At 42.1% G+C, this 20568-nt stretch overlaps 1 protein-coding gene across 1 annotated transcript; it reads right to left on the minus strand.

Annotated features, from left to right (window-relative positions):
• Nucleotides 1-14160: 14160 nt before the first annotated feature.
• LOC114232185 (UPF0547 protein C16orf87-like) lies at nucleotides 14161-19617 on the minus strand. Its single transcript, XM_054723501.1, has 2 exons — nucleotides 19160-19617; nucleotides 14161-14341 (listed from the first exon to the last, which is right to left on the minus strand). The coding sequence occupies exons 1-2, from the start codon at nucleotides 19603-19605 to the stop codon at nucleotides 14161-14163; spliced, it is 627 nt and encodes a 208-aa protein (XP_054579476.1). The 5' UTR covers nucleotides 19606-19617.
• Between the last annotated feature and the right edge of the window lie 951 nt (nucleotides 19618-20568).

Consider the following 20568-nt stretch of genomic DNA (forward strand, 5'->3'; position numbering starts at 1 on the left):
GATCACCCCCTAACCACTCCCCTGCCAGCCTGGTTGATGCTTAACTGCTCCCCTGCCAGCCTGTTTGCCCCCAACTTCCCTCCCCTGCAGGCCTGGTCACCCCTAACTGCCCTCTCCTGCAGGGTTGATCACCTCCAACTGCCCTTTCTTGCAAGCCTGGTCCCTCTCAACTGCCCTCCCTTGCAGGCCGGGTGCCTCCCAACTGCCCTCCCCTGCTGGCCATCTTGTAGTGGCCATCTTGTGTCCACATGGGGGCAGGATCTTTGACCACATGGGGGCAGCTATATTGTGTGTTGCAGTGATGATCAATCTGCATATTACTCTTTTATTAGATAGGATAGAGGCCTGGTGCACGGGTGGGGGCCAGCTGGTTTGCCCTGAAGGGTGTCCTGGATCAGGGTGGGGTTCCCTTGGGGTGTGGGGCAGCCTGAGTGAGGGGCCTGTGGTGGTTTGCAGGCCGGCCACGCCCCCTGGCAACCCAAGCGGAGGCCCTGGTATCTGGAATTTATTTTCCTTCTACAATTGAAACTTTGTAGCCTGGAGCGGAGCCAAGCCTGCTGCTCCCTCCGGGGTGGCAGCCATTTCTGTGGCAGTTAATTCACCTTCTATAACTGAAACTTTGTAGCCTTAAGCGGGTGGGCCCAGCCAGGGTGTGTGGAAAGCTTTGCTTCCCCTGTTGCCGGCGGCAACCCTGGCCTGCTCTCTCAAGCTCCATTCTGCCGCCATTTGTTTGAATTTGTTTACCTTCTATAATTGAAACTTTGTAGCTTGAGTGGAGGCTTAGGCCTGTCAAGGGCAGGCGGAAAGCTTGTTTCCCTCTGTTACCTGGGAAACCTTGCTCTCTGTGGCTGTAGCCATCTTGGTTTGGGTTAATTTGCATACTTTCCCTGATTGGCTGGTGGGCGTGGCTTGGCTGGTGGGCATGGCTTATGTAGCGGAGTGATGGTTAATTTGCATATTACCATTTTATTAGAGAGGATGAGTGAGATCATGTGATATTTATTTTTCTCCAACTGGCTTATTTCGCTTAGCATAATGCTCTCCAAGTCCATCCATACTTTTTTTTTTTAATATACTTTATTGATTCTTTACAGAGGAAGAGAGAGGGAGAGAGAGTTAGAAACGTCGATGAGAGAGAAACATCCATCAGCTGCCTCCTGCACACTCCCCACTGGGGATGTGCCCGAAACCAAGGTACATGCCCTTGACCGGAATCGAACCCGGGACCCTCCAGTCCACAGGCCGACGCTCTATCCGCTGAGCCACACCGGTCAGGGCCCATCCATACTTTTGCAAATGGCAAGAGTTCATTCTTTTTTACAGCAGTGTAGTACTCCATTGTGTAGATGTACCACAGTTTTCTAATCCACTCATCTGCTGATGGGCACTTAGGCTGTCTTAGCTATTGTAAATTGTGCTGCTACGAACATAGGGTTGCATATGTCCTTTCTGACATATGAGAGTTCCATTTTTAGTTTTTTGAGGAAACTCCATACTGTTCTCCACAGTGGCTGCACCAGTCTGCATTCCCACCAGCACGAGGGTTCCTTTTTCTTCACTTCCTCACCAGCACTTGTCATTTGTTGATTTGCTGATGATAGCCATTCTCACAGGTATGAGGTAGTACCTCATTGTCATTTTGATTTGCATCTCTCGGATGATTAGTGACTTTGAGCATGTTTTCGTATGTCTTGGCCTTCTGTATGTCTTCTTTCGAAAAGTGTCTATTTAGGTCTTTTGCCCAGTTTTTGATTGGGTTGTTTATCTTCCTTTTGTTAAGTTGTATGAGTTCCCTGTACATTTTGGAGATTAAACCCTTATCAGATATAACATTGGCAAATATGTTCTCCCATGCAGTGGGCTTTCTTGTTGTTTTGTTGATGGTTTCTTTTGCTGTGGAGAAGCTTTTTATTTTGATGTGGTCTCATATGTTTATTTTCTCCTTAGTTTCCTTTGCCCAAGGAGCTGTATTGGTAAAGATATTCTACGACATATGTCTGAGATTTTGCTTCCTGTGGAATCCTCCAAGATTTTATGGTTAATGTGTTGCACTTTTGATAGTTATAGCCATGTTGCCTCCATAGGGTCAGTTTGTGCTCCAGCCAATCAATGAATGAAAATGCCTTTTTCCTTCAGCCTCACCAACATATGTTTGTGAAATGGTTGAAATTCTTGCCTATATAATAGGAATAAAGTAATATCTTAGTATGTCTTCAATTTGTATTTCTATTACTATAAATAAAGCTTAGATTTTTTTTTCATTTAAGGAACATTTTTTCTTTCCCTGTAAAAAGCCTATTCATCTCTTTTCTCCCTTTACTGTTAAGTTGTGGGTCTTGGTCTTATTATTTTCTAGAAGCTCTTTAGGAAGATTAGCAATATATTTCTAATATAAATTGTAAATAATTTTCCCACTTAATTACTTTTATTTTGACTTTGCTTATACTTTTGTTTTTATTGAATAGTTTTTATTTTTATGGAAGTGAATATATTCATTTATCCACCTTTAATAGCATCTAGTTTGAATCATAATTAGAAAGCCTTATTCTAAGTTTATAAAAGATTTTGCTCAAGTTTTTTTCTATTGCTTTTATTTTAAAAAATCATTTAATTATTCAGTCCTTATGGAATTATCACATTGTAGGATGTAAAATTTAACCATTATTATTTTTTAGGTGGCTATCTAGATTTCCCAACATCACGCATTGAAAAGTCCATCAACTCCCCAATCAGATGCCACTTTTTTATAGTCTATTTCTGGATATTTATTTTGTTCCACTGTCTATCCTTACAGTAATATCACTGATTTCATCATAAAGGCTTTTTTAAAATCTGTTTTAACATGATAGTTCTAGAAACTTTTCAAAAAAATTTAAGCTATTTTTCTTATTTACTTTTCCATATAAACTTTAGAATAACCTTTTTTCTTAGTTTGTAAAAAAAATCCTATTGATACTCTTGAGATTATATTACATTTCTAAATTAATTTAGGAAGAACTGACATCTTGTTATTTTTCCCCCCTAGAAGTTATATCTTTTTTGTTGCAATTAGAAATGGGCTTTTTTTTTCTATTACATTTTGTAACTTGTTTCAGATATATATGAAATCTATTGATTTGTGTGTTTTAATTTTCTACTCTACTACCTTATTGAATTCTCATACTGCTTATAGTAGTTTTCAAGTTAATTTTATTTTCCAAGTCTATAATCATATCATTTACAAACAGTGATAGTTTTATCTCCTCCTTCCCATTTTATATAAGCAATGTATGAATATATTATCATTGTATAAAGATGCAAACATACAGAAGTATTTTTAATCGCAAACAAGAATCCTTCCTAACTTCCCCGACCATCTTTCCCATATGTAACCACTGTTCATCTAAAGCTGTGTCTGCCTGTTTCCATAGGTCTGTATGTAAAACTACCCACAGTTTTGTTTTTCTATATTCATATTTGGAATGTACTTTATATACTCTTATTTTACGTAGCTGTCTTAAAAATGTTTTTAAGAGAATTGCAGACTTAGAATTTGCAAGTACAGAATAAAGGACTTACTTGCCTAAATTATTTGAGAGGAAGTTACTGACCTGGTACTCCACAACCTGTATGGAAGCTCAGTGTGAATTTCCTACATACAAGGATGTTATCCAATAGAATTATCTAAATAAAGTAATCAGCATCAATACATTAAAACTGTAGTCTGAGACTGCAGACTTCATTTAGCCAATATCCCAATATGTTCTTTATGGCAAAAGGATCCACTTCAGCATCGCATGCTATATTTAGTTGTAATGTCGCTTTTATTTTGTAGAATGTCCCTCAATTTGGGTTGGTTTGATAATTTTTCCTCATGATTAAATTCAGGTTATACACAGGAATATACTGGTGGGAGCTCAAAGAAATAAGTCCATTCTTCTCATTGTTTCTTATCTGGTAGCATGCGACTCCCCATTTGTCCCATTACTAATTATATTCACCTGGGTCATTTCATTAAGGTGCTGTCTGCAGGCCTTTTCCACTGTAATGTTACTCTTCCATCCTTTTGTAATCACACTTGACCCTTAAACAACATGGGCTTGAACTGCATGGGTCCACTGACATGTGAAATTTTTTTTTTCTTTTTGATAAATAGAGTTGGTCTTTCATACCAACGTGTTTCCTCTCTGCGGATTCAACCAACCTGGGATTGAAATATTATTTTCCTTACCGCAGGTTGAAAATACTGTTTTTGATCTGGGGTTGGTCGAGTCTGAGGGTGCAGATGGGAAGAACCAACTATAGATTCAAAAATTATACTCCAGGTTTTCGACTGAGTGGGGCTGGGTGAACCTTTTCCTCCACCCCCACCCCCACCCCTTAGTGTTCTTCAAGGTTGAACTATATGTAGGCCATTTGTAGGGAGTTACTTTGAAACCATGCACGTCGTATCCACTCTTCATGAAACTTTTTACGTATTCATTTTTGTGTTTATTTGCCTCTGTATGAACATGATTTTCTATTTTATCCAATGGGTTGTAATCCATTCCTATCATTTCTTTTAATGGTCACATTGTCCCTGATTTGGCCAGTGAGGGCTTCCTCAGGCTGACTTGTGTGTCTTTTGTCTTGTCTTCTGATAGTCACTAAGCACTTCCTTGCTCCCTGATACAGCAAGAGGTTTCAGACTTATATTTCTTCTGCCTCAGCCCGAAAATCATTCCTCAAGGAGCCCCACTTCCTTTTAGTGGAGAAGAGTATTTAGAAGCTAGGATCTGAGAACTTGGTATGCTTAGTGCTACTGGTGTATCCCTGCTCCTGAATATATGTATAAGTGTATACACACACACATATACACATATGCATATACATTTATATATTTACTTATTTTTTTCTATATTTATTCTATTTCCATGTGCATATTGAAAACAACAGTTTACATTGACACTTGCACATCCAATACCAAATCACACACATTTGTTCTCTCCCTTTCATAGTTATAGACCCCTTCTTGGCTAGTGAGAAACCTGGCTCCCATTATCCTGACTATATTTAGTTATCTGATCAGTTTTCCTGAGTGTAATCTCCTATCTCTCCCCCACCCCCAAGTTCACATCTTCCCCTCACCCTGTTTGGACTCTGACCTCCCACTCTGGGCCACTGCGGCTCCTCCTTTCTCTGGTGTGGGCCCCTAAGACCCACTTGTAAGGTCTTAGTAACATCCCATATTTATTCCTGAAATTGGTAATTTCTGTTTTATCTCTTCTCATCTTGATCAGATTTGCTCAGGGCATATCAAGTTTATTAATCTTTTCTAAGAGTGAACTTCTGATTATGTTGATTTGCTATTTTTTGTTTTCTATTGCATGGATTTTGATTTATCCTTATTATTTTCTCTCTTCTACATACTTTAGGTTTGATTTTCTCTTCTTTGTAGCTTCTTAAGGTAGAAGCTTAGATCATTTGTTTTATATTTATCTCTTTTCAAATATAAGCACTATAAATCTCTCTCTAAGCACTATTTTAGTTGCCTCCTGAAAGATTTGATAGATTGTGTTTTTATTATCACTTAATTTGAAATATTTTCTAATTTCCCTTATGATTTATTCCTTGAATCAAGTATATTTAATTATCAAGTTGTTTAATTATCAAGTACCTAGGAATTTTTTAGATATCTTACCGTTATTGCTTTTTAATTTAATTCCATTGTGATCAATGAACTTACTCTGATTTCATTTCAAATTTTTCACAACTTGTTTTATGGCTGAGCACATGTCTGTCTTGGGGAATGTTCCATGTGTACTCTGCAGTTATTGAGCGTAGTGTTCAATAAACCAAAATGTCAAGTTGGTCTTGGTAAAAGAAAATTTTCCACAGACAATTTACTAGTAGGCTTTTATTCAGTGACTCCTGAATTGCGCAGCATACAAACTAGCAGATAGAAAAGAGCTCTGAAGAGCTGCACAAGACAAGAGATTTATAGACCACAGTGAGCAGGAACCAGGATGTTCGTGGGCATTTGCTGGCTGGAGAAGCGGAACAAGGTTAGGTACCTTGTGCTGAGCAGGTGAGCAGTGATTGGTCAAACTAGGCCTTCTTTTTCTGGGAGACTCTGGCATAGAAACATAGTTAAGTTTTGTTTTGCTGGCATGAGATTTATTATGAGCAACTCCATCTTGGGCCTACTTTAAATATTTTAACAGTCTATTCCTTATATACTTAATACAGTACATATAAATTTCATTTTTGCATTTGTAGGAAGTAGAAATCTAATTCTTTTTCAAATGCATAGCCAATTGTTTTAATACCCATCACAATTTATTTGAAATGCCACATTTCATTTTTTTCTTTATTTTATTTTTCCATCACTATTTATCTCCCCATACCCTCTTCCACCTTCTTCCACACCCCCCGCTCCACAATCACCACACTGTTGTCTATGTCCATGAGTTTTTTCTCTTTTTTTCTTTTTTGCTCAATACTTCCACCTTCCCAGAACCCACCCCCTCACCCCCACCGAACTGTCAGCCTGATCTCTCTCTATGAGTCTGTCTCTATTTTGCTTATTCAATTTGTTCATTAGATTCCACATAGGAGTGAAATCATATGGTACCTGTCTTTCTCTGACTGGTTTATTTCACTTATCACAATGCTCTCCAGGTCCATCCATGCAGTTGCAAAGGGTAAGATGTCCTTTTTTATGGCCAAGTAGTATTGCATGAAATGTACCAAAGCTTTTTTTATCCACTTATCTACTGACTAAAGGCCTGGTGCACGAAATTCGTGCACAGGGGTGGGAGGTGTCCCTCAGCCTGGCCTGTGCCCTCTCGCAATCTGGGACCCCTCGGGGGATGTCGGGCCTAAACCTGCAGTCGGACATCCCTCTCACAATTCGGGGTGCTGCGTGCACCAGTGACCATGCTTTTCATACAGGTGAAAGGCATCTTGCTGTTGTAGGGGCAGCTACATTTTTTTGCCCTGATTATAAAAAGTAATACATAAGATGATACCTCTGAGACAGTAGTTCCATTTTTTCCATCTTATGGGTGGGAAAACTGAAGCAGAGAGAAGTTAAGTAATTGTCTTTATCACACAGTTGTAAGTGTCAGAATCAGGGCTGAACACAAAATGTGCAAGCCAGAGTCCATGCATGTCATTGCCGTATCATCCTGTTTTTTCAATGTTAGAGTAGCCTTGCCAGGGTTTAATTTTTAAATCTAAGAGACTGTTCCCAATATATAGGGTAGGGTCCCTAGGCCTGGCTGGCAATCAGGGCCATCTCTGGGGCAACCGGTGGGCGGGGTGATCAGGGGTGGCAGGGGCCACTGGCACCTGCCTTGGCTGGTGGCCTGGCGCTGCCTGCTGTCCTCCAATCACAGCTGTTGGTCACCTCCCTTTCGAGAGGCAGACGCTGAACACAATACTGCTCCCTGGTGGTCAGTGTGCATCATAGCAACCTGTTGTTCCGCTGGTCATTCAGACGTTCAGTTAATTTGTATATTAGGGTTTTACTATATGGGACAGGCTCTTGGGCTGGTTATAAATCTTGCCTATTATAAATAACACTGCAATGTTTTTAGTTACTTCAGATATATTCCCAGAATAGGATCCATGGGTCATAGAACAGTTCCCTTTAATCAACATCTCCCTCTTTTCTTCACTCTCCCATCCCCCAGCTCCTGACAACAACCATTTTACTCTCTGTTTCTTGTAGTTCAACATTTTTATATTCTAAATATAAGTGACATCATGCAGTATTTGTCTTTCTCTGTGTGATGTATTTTACTTGGCATCATGTCCCCCAGCTTTATCCATCTTATAAATCACACATAGTTTTCTAACTTCTCTTTCCCTTTCCCATGAGACCTTCAATGTTCCAGGGAGAGGGTGGACTCTTAGTGGGTCCAAAAGTCAAGTGGAACTGAGCTGGGGTCTAATTATATCAGACATGTAGGAAGAATGATTGGGCTGCTTCCAAATCTTGGCTATTGTAAATAACACTGCAGTGAACATAGGGTGCAAATATTCTTCCGGATTAGTCATTTGGCTTTCTTTGGATAAATTCCCAGAATTGGAATTGCTGGATCATGAGGCAGTTCTATTTTTAATTTTTCGAGGTAACTCCATAGTGCTTTCCACAGTGGCTACACCGATCTGTATTCCCACCAACAGAGCATGAGGGTTCCCCTTTCTCCACATTCTCCCCAACACTCATTGTTTGTTGATTTATTGATGATAGCAATTCAGACAGGTGTGAGGTGATATCTCATTGTGGTTTTGATTTGCATTTCTCTGATGATTAGTGATGTTGAGCATCTTTTCATATGTCTATTGCCCCTCTGTATGTTCTCTTTGGAGAAGTGTCTTTTCAGGTTCTTTGAACATTTTTTAAATTGGATTGTGTGTTTTTTTCTTTTCTTTTCTTTTATTTATTTTTTTGGTGTTAAATTATGTAAATTCTTTATAAATTTTAGATATTAAGTCCTTTTCAAATATATTGGGGAATATGTTCTCCTATTCAATGGGTTGTCTTTTCATTTTGTTAATGGTTTTCTTTGTTGTGCAAAACCTAGTTTGATGTAGTTCCATTTGTTTATTTTTTCTTTGTTTCCCTTGCCCAAAGAGATATATCAGAAAAAATATTGCTTCAAGAAATGTCCGAGATCTTACTGGCCACTTTTGTCAGTCAGGTTCCTATGGTAGTGAGCCCGGGAGCCAGTGAGCTATACCGAACAGAGTCCCAGGAAACTGATGACTATTTGCAGTATCATCCTTATACCTGGGCCAAAGGGGTCTCTCTCTGAGCCTTCTGTATTAGAGGCCCCAACATCAGGTCAAATGTCTCACCCCATATCCTCGAAAACATAGTTGGTTGTGAAAATTTTGGAATTGAGTAACTGCCAACTTTGGAGCCAGACACTACTTCGGAGTTTGAGGAGGATTTGAATTTGAGAAGTACTTAGATAAGAGAAAAGGCAAATAAATTAATTTGTCCAGTCTTTCTCCTCTGCTGGCATGGCATGAATGCACTAGATTTTTGCCGAATGTTGTAGTAGTGAAGGTATATTTGTCAAAATAGGAGAACAGAATATATTTTAGTTAACAGTTTGTACCATGAAATATAACTTTGAAGTAATTAGACAAATGCTGGATTGGCTCTATTTGTATTCTTATCCCGAGCCCTGCAAATGTTAAGGGCAAGTATTGTGGTTACGTTAGTGACCTTTCTGTAGATGCAATGGACAAGTCATGGTACACGTTATAGAGCTTACAGCAGGGGAAGGCAGGGGTCTCATGGGAGTGAAGACAGGGAGGGAAGCCCAGAGGACTGCATTGTTTGTTTTTCTGCACAAGCAGCAGGGTGTTTCAAGTCCTGTGGCCTGACTCGTGATCCTTTTTTCTATCAGAAATAGCCTCTCCTCTATATTCTCTTACACGCTTCCTGTTCCTTCTTTATGTGCCAGTGTTGTGCATTGAATTGTATATGCTGAGGTGAATGCCATGGTATGGTGAAGTTTCCTATTAGGAAATAGGTCCTTGCAGAGGTAGCCAAGGTAAGCTGAGACCATACTGAATGAGTGTAGGTCCCAAGTCCAATGCCTGGTGTCCTCATAAGAAGGCCATGGGAGGCACAGTGAAGAAGGCCATGCGGTGGGGCAGAGGATGGAGTCACACTGTCAGAAGCCCAGGGATACCAGGAATCACCAGAAGCAGGAAGAGGCAAGAAAGGATTCTTCCCTACAGCTTCGGAGGGAACACGGCCCTGAGAACACCTTGATTTCGGATTTCTAGTCCCCAGAAATGTAAGACAATGAATTTCTGTTGTTTTAAGTGGCCCAGTTTGCACACTTTGTTAAGGCCACTCTGGGAAACTGCTACAAACATCGTGGTGTTTCAAACGCGTGGGCCTGATGCATGGGAAACACCCTCTCCTCGCTTGTCCTTCACGCACCACTCCCTGCTCCCGCGTGGACTTGGTCGGCAGCCCAGGCCAGGTTTGGCTTTATGCTGTCGGAGGGTGTGGGCTCACAGTAGAGAGGGTGATGCTGCTTCTTCGAACCCTGCATGATAATGTTGGTTTCCCTTGTAATTAGGAAACAACACGAGCAGCCTCGTCGCAGCAGCCAGCCCTCTGATATGCTCCTGGCATCACACCGTCAAACCAGTCAGCCTGCCGGAGCCGTGGTGGATTCCTGTCCGTGGCCTAAGGACAGGTATCCTGACACCCATTCACCTGGACAGTAGAACAGCCTTTTGGCTCTGTGAATGGGCCACTAGAGCAGTGGTCGGCAAACTGCGGCTCGCGAGCCACAGTTTGCCGCTCTGTTGACTAATGAGTTTGCCGACCACTGCACTAGAGGCACTGGCTCAGTTTCCCTGGGCCCCCGAGTCTGAAGTCTCCAGGCACTTAACCTGCATTTCTTTCAGGAGCAGCATTTTCCAAAGGACCCTGGTGTCAGCAGCTGCTTGTGGGGGTAACACTAGGCGTAATCACCCACTCATGTTCTCAGGTGAAGAGTTGATTAGGCCAATTGGATCCGATCAGTTTTCGTTTATGAACAATGGCATCAGCAGAGCACGTCTTTGCAAAGTCTAGTCTAGCATATGACGAAAAGACACTCTTTTGTGTGTTTTTTTGGAAACGAGAAAATAGATTTGGACCCAGCTCGTGAATTATATTTCATCTCTCCCTGGGTTTCAGTGGCAGGCCTAATGGAGCAGTGTGTGGAAAACAGCATTGTAATCTGGAGGGAAGGAGTTTGTCCTCTCAACAAATTGACATTCTCTTCTCTATAAAACACTTGAGCTTGAATATGCAAATGATCCTCTAGTAGGAATTATCATTAGTCATTTTTTTTTTCCCACACAAAGAAATAATTGAAGAACATTGTGTATATGACAGACAGCATTAAGATTCATCAAGTTTCAATTCTTTGGATCTGTCAGCTTGTCAAAAAGCAGATGTCTGATGCCGGGGCTCTGCTGGTGAAACATGGGACTCCTTCTCTTCATGCACAATTGAGTCACCTCCTGTAATTTGCTTTGAAATGAACAAGCTCTGGCATGGTACATCTTCTACTTAATGGGCAATATTACAAACAAGACGAAAAGAAACGGCTACGAAGCTCTTGTCTTTGCAAATTGAATTTGGCAAGATACTACCACAGGCCATTAATGAAGTTACTAGATATATTATCAGGACTGATCACCAAAGTCAGGGATGGCATCGTTTTTCTTTACAAGCCTTCGTAAATGTAGGGGAGAGTTTGTCATTCAGACACCAACAGGAGCAGAGAATCAAGGATGGATTCCAGCAAATCACTGGGTTCAATGTTAGATGCAAATGAAAGGAGATCACTATTCAGCATACTGTTCATTGTTAACTTTGGGACAAAGTTGAGATAGAGCTGGAGTATCTTTAAATTTGAAAAGTTTTACTGCTACTATTAATGTTAATAGCAGTTACCATTTACTGAGTGCAGCCATTGTATTTAGTGCCTTTCATTTAATCCTCATAGTGATACCAGGAGATAAGTAATACTATTATTTCCATTTTCAAATGAGTAACATGAGGGTTTTAAACATTAACTTGCCCAAGATCGACAGCTGGAAAGGGCAGAGCTAGAATTCAACCTATGCCCCCTGACTCTAGAGCCTGCCCTTTTAGTCATGGGTTCAGTAGCTCAGAGCGGGGCGGGGGTGGGGGGGAGACTTCTGTGTTGAGAACCTCTGTTTATGAAGCTGATTCTCTTGGTCCCCTAATCTAGATCGAGGGGAGACACACCCCTGTGGAAAAGGGATGGTGTGCATTTGACTCTCTGGTGTTTGCTCTCTCTGGGGAAGATGTTAGGTGTGTGATACTGATTTTTTTTTTTTTAAATCACAATATCAAAAAATGGTTTTATTTATTTTAGAGCGAGGGCAAGGGAGAGGGAGAGAAAGAGAAACTTTGGTATGAGAGAGAAAGATCAGTGGGTTCCCTCCTGCATACTCCCGGCTGGGGATTGGGCCCGCAACCCCACATTTGTCCTGACCAGGGAATTGGACCTTTCAGTGCACAGGCCGGAGCTCAACCCACTGAGTCACATGGGGCAATGTTGTGATTTTTAAATAAATATATGTTTGGTCTTCATTCGCATTACTGGCAGAGAGCTACTAACATCTTTGGAATTTCCTAAGTGATAAGAGGGTTAAAGGTGTTTTAATATTCCTAAGAAACCCTTTTAACTACACTCGGGTTTATGTTAATGAGGTGACTTTTGGAAAGCTCCTAAGGGTGGGGGCTGGTTGCCAGAGAAATCGGTCCTGTGATTAGAAGGTTGGAATTTTCAGTCTCCTGCATTCCCAGGAAGGCTTAGGGGCTGGCGGTGAGATCAATCACTAATCATTTAATCAATCATGACTGTGTAATAAAGACTACAAACCCAGAAGGATGGCTTGAGGTTTAAACTTCCAGGTGGGCGAACCTGTGGAGATTTGGGAGAGTGGCATGCCTGAGAGGGATGAGAGCTCCGAACCCTGTCCCACATCCCTGGCCTTATGCCTCTCCTCCATCTGGCTGTTCCTCAGTTGTATCCTTTAATAATAAACTGATAATGTAATAAGGAAAATGTTTTTCTGAGGCCTGTGAACTGATCTAGTGAATTAATCAAATCAAATAATTGCCTACCAGGTGGGGACCTTTGTAACCTCCAATCTGTAGCTAGTTGGTCAGATACACAGGAGATAACCTGGACTTGTGATGGGCAGCAAGAGGGTGGGGGGCATCAGTCTTGAGGGACGGATCCCTTATTCTGTGGAAATTTACACTATCTCTGGATAGACAGTGTCATAATTAAGCTGGTATCAAACAAGAATTACTTGGTGTGAGAAAAAAAAACAAAACAACCCTACACATTGGAAGTGGTACCAATATTGTAGGTGTATTGGTTAATTTGACTGTAATTCAAAGTCTTCTGTGACAGGTAATTCCAAATGACCCCACCTCCAATATTCCCAACTCTCTTCTTCTTGTCACTTGCTTACCCCCAAATAGTCTATTTTCCAATTTCATTTGAACTAGATGAGGGGTAAGCAGGGGACCCACTTCTACCCATGAGATATAACTGTAAGTCTGCTAGGGGCATGCTCTGTGAAAGCTTGTGCTCTTCTGATTATAAATGGGGAAGAAAAGACCGTTGATCCCTGAACCAATCCTCATAATTGCCTACCCTAGGCTTGTTTTATGAGAAAAATCACCCTAATTATTCTGTCTAATCCTGAGACTAAGTGTAGAGTCTATGTCTACTCCGTATACCTCCTGACTTCTGTTTCTCTCAGCTACATTAAAGATTCGTGCAATCATGAAGCACCAGAGGTTTACTTTCCTTGATACATATTCTACAAAATGTCTAATCCAGTCGCCAGCTACTGAATGACTTTTGACAAGAAGTGAGTAACTTCCAAACTGAGCATCACCTGAAACATCTCCCTCAGTCTACAGGAACAATCCACCGACTTACTCTCTGATTTATACAATTGCACATTTTCCTCTGGCTGCAGCGATTTAGAATTGGCTATTTAACCATTTTAAGCTAATTTATACCTGGGATGTAATCTCTTCTACTTCATGACTGCAGTGAAAAAAACTAGACAATCATGTTTCCCTATATTTCTATTCCTCATCTTTTTCCTGGATCCCAAGCTGTATTTTCCAACATTTATCTGGATGTCTTACAGGAATAACAAACCTAAATGTCCAAAACCATGCTCGTTACCTTCCCTCACAAATGGGCTTCTTCTGACTCACTGTGTTAGTTAAAGGTGAGTTAAAGCCGCTCACTCATTTGCCACGTGCCCTAACCCTCTTCTCGCTCACCACTCATTTCCACTCTAGAATCAAGGAGGCATCCTCCTTGCTTCTGTCTCCTCCCTCTCCTCCCCCCACAGGTCTGCATTAGCTTCTGTAGGGCTGTTCTGCTGAGTGAGGATTCTCCATGGAGAGGGAGACCAGGGATCGCATGTCACACTGCCCGGGTGCAGATCTACTGGCCGCACTCTGTCTGGACTTGGTCAAATTGTTTTTCTTCTCTACGTTGTCTCAGTTTGCTAATCTATGAACTGGGAATAATACTAGTATGACGATTAAAGGAGCTAATACATGGAACAGGGTTTATAACCGAGTACGGCACATCATGCGTTTTAGCCTAAAACCCCCCTGAAGCCAAAGACCTTGTTGGTCTTGGCCTCTCCATCCTGTGGCCAGCACAGCAGCATGGATATGAGGGAGGGGATGTGGCAAAACAGCTGCAACTGATAAAAGCTACGAGATAGTAAGGCTACTCCTCCACCAGATTTATGGCTTAAAACCAGCAGAGACCAGCTGCATCCAACATGGGGATACATTTCAGCTCACAGTAACCCCTACCCTGCTTTCTGCTCATTGTAACACTGCTCATTGTAGTGTGCTACACAATATGCCCGCATTCCTGGGATCAGAAGTGGAAAACCCACATAAGGACCCAAAATGGATGATGGCGCTCCTCTGAGAATCTCCACCCCTTTCCTGGGGAGATCCTAAATAGTCCTCCCCCACATTGAGTACCCTGCCTCCCAATTAAATGAAGGTCAATAAAGGATGCAAATTCCACTGAAGAGGGCTGGTCTGTCTGTGGAGTAGCCCGCTCTCCATCTCACTGACCTCACTTTCACTTTCAACTCTCTGCTGGCCCCTGTCTGAATTCTCTCCTGCATGCAGCCAAGGACCCGCAGTGGGTCATGGACCCTCGGGTCCCTGGGACCCCAGCACATCTTCAGTAGATGGCATATAACCAGTGCTCAGCACTGTGCAAGGACTGAGTCAGAGTTCATTGCTACTCTGACTCCTCTCCAATCTATTCTCTGCAAGCCTCCCGGAGTGTGGGAAATTGTATTATTGTTCAGAACTGTTTCTTTCTTTTATTGTTTTTTTGTTAAGTCTCACCCAAGGATATTTTTTTCCCATTGATTTTTAGAGAGAGTGGAAGGGAGGGATAGAGACAGAGAGAGAAACATCAATATGAGAGAGACACATCGATTGGTTGCCTCTCCCATGTGCTTGGATCGGGGTTGGGATTCCAGCCTGAAACTGAAGTACGTGCCCTTCACCAGAATGGCACCCGAGACCCTCCGGTCTGGGGCCGATGATCAACCACTGAACCAAACCTGTTTCTGCCTATCCCTGAGTGTGGTGTGGTATTCTCTCCTGCTCTGGTGTCAGGCTTGGCTGTGTGCTGCTTTGGTTAATGAAATGGCAATATCCAGTGACATATCCAAGCAGAGGCTGTAATGGCCTGCATGCGTTTTTCTTTTTAGTTACCATTGCATATGTATGTGTGATTTACTCTTAGCGATTTTCAAGTTTAAAATACAATTGGATCCCCAGAACTTACGCATCTTATTGCTGAAAGTTTGTGCCCTTTAACCAACATCCCCCACCCCCACCCCCCGCCCCAGCTCCTGACAACAACATTTTTACTCTGTTTCTCTGGGTTTGACTTTTTTATATTCCAAATATAAGTGAGTTCATACAGTATTTGTCTTCTCTGTCTGATGTATTTTACTTGGCATCTGTCCTCTAGCTTTATCCATCTTGCTGTAAATCACACATGGTTTTCTAACTTCTTTCCCTTTCCCCTGAGAACTTCAAGGTTCCAGGTAGAGGGTGCTCTCTTGGTGGGTCCCAGAGTGAAGTCAAGTGGAACTGAGCTGGGGTCTAATTGTATCAGACATGCAGAAAGAATGATGGGGAAACAAGCCTTCCCTGTTGTAAACCATTAAGATTTGGCACTGTCTGTAATCCTCGCCTATCCTGGCTGATCATTCAGACACACACATATGAATATATTGCTCCCCATTAGCTACAAAATAAGGGCACAGTGTCCTCAGTGTGACATACAGGAAACTTTCAAATTTGTTCTCAGATCACTTCCTCAATTTACTTCTCCTGCTAGTCTGTCCTGAGACCCTCTGTGTTTGATACACATAATTTTTTAATATCTAAACTTCAGTCTTAAGACCTGTTTCTACTTCTCTCTGAGGGCCTATCTCTCAGCACCTGACTTAAGAAAAACAGAAATGCTCCTTTAAAAAATATATATATATATATTGAGTGGCCAGATTATTATGATCTCTGAATGCATAATAATCTGGCCACTCAGTGTATATAAATTTATTGATTTCAGATAGGAAGGGAGAGGGAGAGAGGGTCAGAGAGATAGAAACATCAATGATGAGAGAATCATTGATCAGCTGCCTCCTGCACCCATCACACTGGGGATTGAGCCTGCAACCCAGACATGTGCCCCTACCAGGAACCAAACTGTGAACTCCTAGTTCATAGGTCTTTGCTCAACCACTGAGCCATGTCAGCTGGACCCAGAAATGCCTCTTGACTTTAGTGAGTTTAAGGTAGGATTTATAGCCGAAACCGGTTTGGCTCAGTGGATAGAGCGTCGGCCTGCGGACTGAAGGGTCCTGGGTTCGATTCCGGTCAAGGGCATGTACCTTGGTTGCGGGCACGTCCCCAGTGGGGGGTGTGCAGAGGCAGCTGATCGATTTTCTCTCTCATCGAGTTTCTAACTCTCTATCCCTTTCTCTTCCTCTCTGTAAAAAAATCAATAAAAAATATATGTATTTTTTAAAAAAAGGTAGGATTTATAGCCACTTCTTAAGTGGTTTATGGAATCATTGGGAGGACTAAGGGAACTAACTGTAGGCAGAGCTTCCAGGGAAGACTCCCAATGCCACACCACAGACCTGGGCTGACAGGTGAGCTGCTACGTCAGCCGCAGTCATGGAACTGCCTTTCCATCTGGAGACAGCCTCCACAGCTGCCCACTCCGACACCATGCCTTTTCCTCAGAGAAGGCACCAGCAAAACCCTTCAGTACACCAATTCCTTACTCAAGTCTCCCATAAGCACATGTGATTGGCCAAATCCAAATCACACCCATATGATTTGCTGCAAGGTCATCTGAGAAATTTTTACTTTTTAGGCCCAACAATATAGGAAGACATCCTGGAAAGAGGTTGGAATAAATGTTAATTGGGAGAACAAAGATGGCGGCATAGGTAAACACCTGTACTGCTGCCTCCCACAACCACATCAAAATTACAACTAAAATATATAACAACTATCATCCAGAACCATGGGAAAGCTGGCTCAGTGGAAGTACTACAACTAGAGAGGTAAAGAAGAAAATACATTGAGACTGGTAGGAGGTGCATAGGAGCAGAATGGGCTGGCACCTGTGTGTGCCACTTTTTTAATCAGTAGTGAGATACAAGCTCCTGCTTACTCTGAGCTCCAGTGCTGGGAGAGACTCAGGGGGACACAGACACATATGGGAGAAACTGGACTGTCTGGCATCGGGCCAGGAATGCGGGGGTGGTTTTCTTCCAGACAGAGGTGCTTGTAACAGTCATTGTTCCTGTGCTGGGACCTCCCCAGTGTAGGGCTGACTGGCAGCCATTGCTGTTTGCTCTGCCCTGGAGATTCTCTGAGACCCCGCCCCACCCAATTTACAACCCCATCTAAGCTGTGTGCAGTGGCTTTTGCATATGAATGACCTGTCCTTTCTCAGCCTAAAACCTGTCAAACAAGCTGCACCTGAGTCAGGGAGCCCAAAAGCTATCAAAAGAAGGCCCAAGGCTGCACCAGCACCAGCCTGCCTTGCTTCACAGCTGGGCCTTGGTCTGGGCACTTCCAAACCCGATACAAAGAAGAGGAATCTGCAGATCTCTCTGTAGCTCCTGCTGGGTGGCTCCAGGAAGTAGCTGACTTTGCATCTCCTTGGAGATCCAAGAGCCAGTGTACCCAGTGGTCAGTGTGAGACCATACCAGATTACAACTCTTCACATCCATAAGTGACACACTCAAGGGGAAGACTCAGTGAGCACCAAAGCCCCACTGAAGCAAGTCTTGCCCCATAAGAGTGTCTCTTGCACAGCAGCACTTCCATTGTAGACACAACTGGTCCTCACAGCTAATTGGCCTGGAGGTCAGTTCCTCTCAGTGATACCAACAGCAATCAAGGCTTAACTATAACAAGACTGTGCACACAGTCCACAAAAGGGTACACCAAGAGTGTCCACCTCAGGTGATTGGGGAGGCTGAGCTACTGGGCCCTATAGGACACCTACTACACAAGGCCACTCTATCAACTCGAGGAGACTTAGCAGCTACCCAATACATAGAAGCAAACACAGGGAAGCAGCCAAAATGCGGAGACAAAGAAACATGTCACAAATGAAAGAAATGGAAGAAAGCAAAATACTGGATATAGAGTTCAAAACCACAGTTATAAGGTTACTCAAGAGTCTTCTAGAAACCTCCGAGGAACTTAGTGAGAACTTCAAGGAACTTAGTGAGAATGCCAAAATATAAATAAATAAATAAATAATAAATAAATAAATAAATAAATGGAAAAGGACCAGTCAGAAATTAAGCATACAGTGACTTAAATAAAAAATAATATACAGAGATCCAACAGCAGACTAGAGGATTGCAAGAATCAAGTCAAAGATTTAAAATACGAGGAAGCAAAAAACACCCAACCAGAAGAGCAAAAAGAAAAAAGAATCCAAAAATATGAAGATAGTGTAAGGAGCCTCTGGGACAACTTCAAGCATACCAATATCCGAATTATGGGGGTGCCAGAAGAAGAGAGAGAGCAAGATATTAAAAACCTATTTGAAGAAATAATGACAGAAAACTTCCCCTACCTGGTGAAAGAAATAGACTTATAAGTCCAGGAAGTGCAGAGAACCCCAAACAAGAGGAATCCAAAGAGGACCACACCAAGACACATCATAATTAAAATGCCAAGGGCAAAAGACAAAGAGAGACTCTTAAAAGCAGCAAGAGAAAAACAGTTAGTTACCTACAAGGGAGTACCCATACGACTGTCAGCTGATTTCTCAACAGAAACTATGCAGGCCAGACGGGAGTGGCAAGAAATATTCAAAGTGATGAATACCCAGAACCATTCAGCCAAGATTACTCTACCCAGCAAAGCTATCATTTAGAATTGAAGGTCAGATAAAGAGCTTCACAGACAAGAAAAAGCTAAAGGGGTTCATCACAACCAAACCAGTATTATATGAAATGCTGAAGGGCATTCTTTATTTTTTAATATTTTTAATATTTTATTTATTTTTTTTGATAATTTTTCTATTTATTTCTGCCAAGGCGACTGAAAACACAAAAGCCTTTTCATCAGAGAGGTTAGCATAGATGTCAATTTCCTTTTCCTGTTTTTCTCTTTCTTCCTCGTGTGTTTTGGCAGATGCACTTTTAGGTCTTCCTCTTCCTCGCCTGCTGTGATCTGAAAGGCTGTTACTCCGGGACCTCTTTCTGTTTTCTAAATCCTTATTTCCTGCCGGGTGCATCTTCTCTCTCCTAGCTCTCTCTGTGCGCCTCCTCTTGGCCTCATGCTTGTTTTCTGTTGAAGGTGGTGATTTCTCTGGGTGCTTTGCATTTAAAAGTTTTCTGCTAATAAATATGTAACCACAGGGACATGACTTACATGCAACAGGAACCTGTTGGTCGCACTCGGGGCATGATTTGGTGGCCATCTTCACTTTCTTGGCTCGACTCGCAGACATGCTCCCCTCCAGCAGCGGTGGCGGCGGTGGCAGTGGCGACGGCTCGGGCTCCTGAAGGGTATTCTTTAAGAAGAGGAAGAAGTTTGATTTCATAACTCCCCCAAACGAAGGACTTGTATGCATGCATATAAGCATAAACAATGGACGCAAAACTCTGGGGGGGGGGGGGAGGACATGTGTGGGTGTGGGGTGGGGGGGTAATAGTAAGATATGTACACATATAATACCTCAATAAAAATATTAAAAAAAAAACAAAAACAAAAAAAAAGAAGAGGAAGAAGAAAAAGGTAAAGGTAAAAAAATGACGAACAACAAAGTGACAACAAAATATATCTATCAACAAGTGAATCTAAAAATCAAATGAATAAAAAATCTGATGAACAGAATAAACTGGTGAATGTAATAGAATTAGGGGCATGGAAATAGAGCCAACTGACAATTCTTCAGGGGGCGGGAAGAGTGGGGGGGTGCGGGAAGAGACTGGACAAAGATCTTATATGCATGTATGCAGTACCTATGGACGTGGACAGTGGGGTGGCAAGGGCCTGGGGTGGGGTGGGAACTGGGTGGAGGGGAGCTATGGGGGGAAAAAAGAGGGACATCTGTAATAATCTGAACAATAAAGATTTAAAAAATGTTAATTGAATAATTTCACATTCTCCAACACATTTATTAATATCTATAGTGCTTCATCTTTGTTATGGACTGAATGTTTGTGTCTCCCTCAGTCATATGTTGAAGCCCTAATCACTACTGAAATGGTATTAGGAGGTGGGACCTTTGGGAGATAATTAGATTTAGGTGAGGTCCTGAGGGTGGAATCCCTGTGATGGTATTAGTGCCCTTATAAAAAGAAAAAGAGACCAGAGTGCACTCTTTCTCTCTTTCTCTCTCTTCTTCCTTCTCCCCTTCCTTCCTCTTTCTGGCTTGTGAGAGGATACAAGAAGATGACCTTCTACAAGT

This window comes from Eptesicus fuscus, chromosome 11, assembly GCF_027574615.1.
Source record: "Eptesicus fuscus isolate TK198812 chromosome 11, DD_ASM_mEF_20220401, whole genome shotgun sequence".
NCBI lineage: Eukaryota > Metazoa > Chordata > Mammalia > Chiroptera > Vespertilionidae > Eptesicus > Eptesicus fuscus.

Bases quoted from the DNA above. Each gene is read 5' to 3' on its own strand.
- LOC114232185 (XM_054723501.1), bottom strand. From the start codon at position 19,605: ATGTCTGCGAGTCGAGCCAAGAAAGTGAAGATGGCCACCAAATCATGC. The intron at 14,342-19,159 runs AAAAAATAAATA...TGTTGGATGCAG, and splicing joins ATAAATAGAAAAATTATCAA to CTGGTCTCTGCTGGTTTTAA.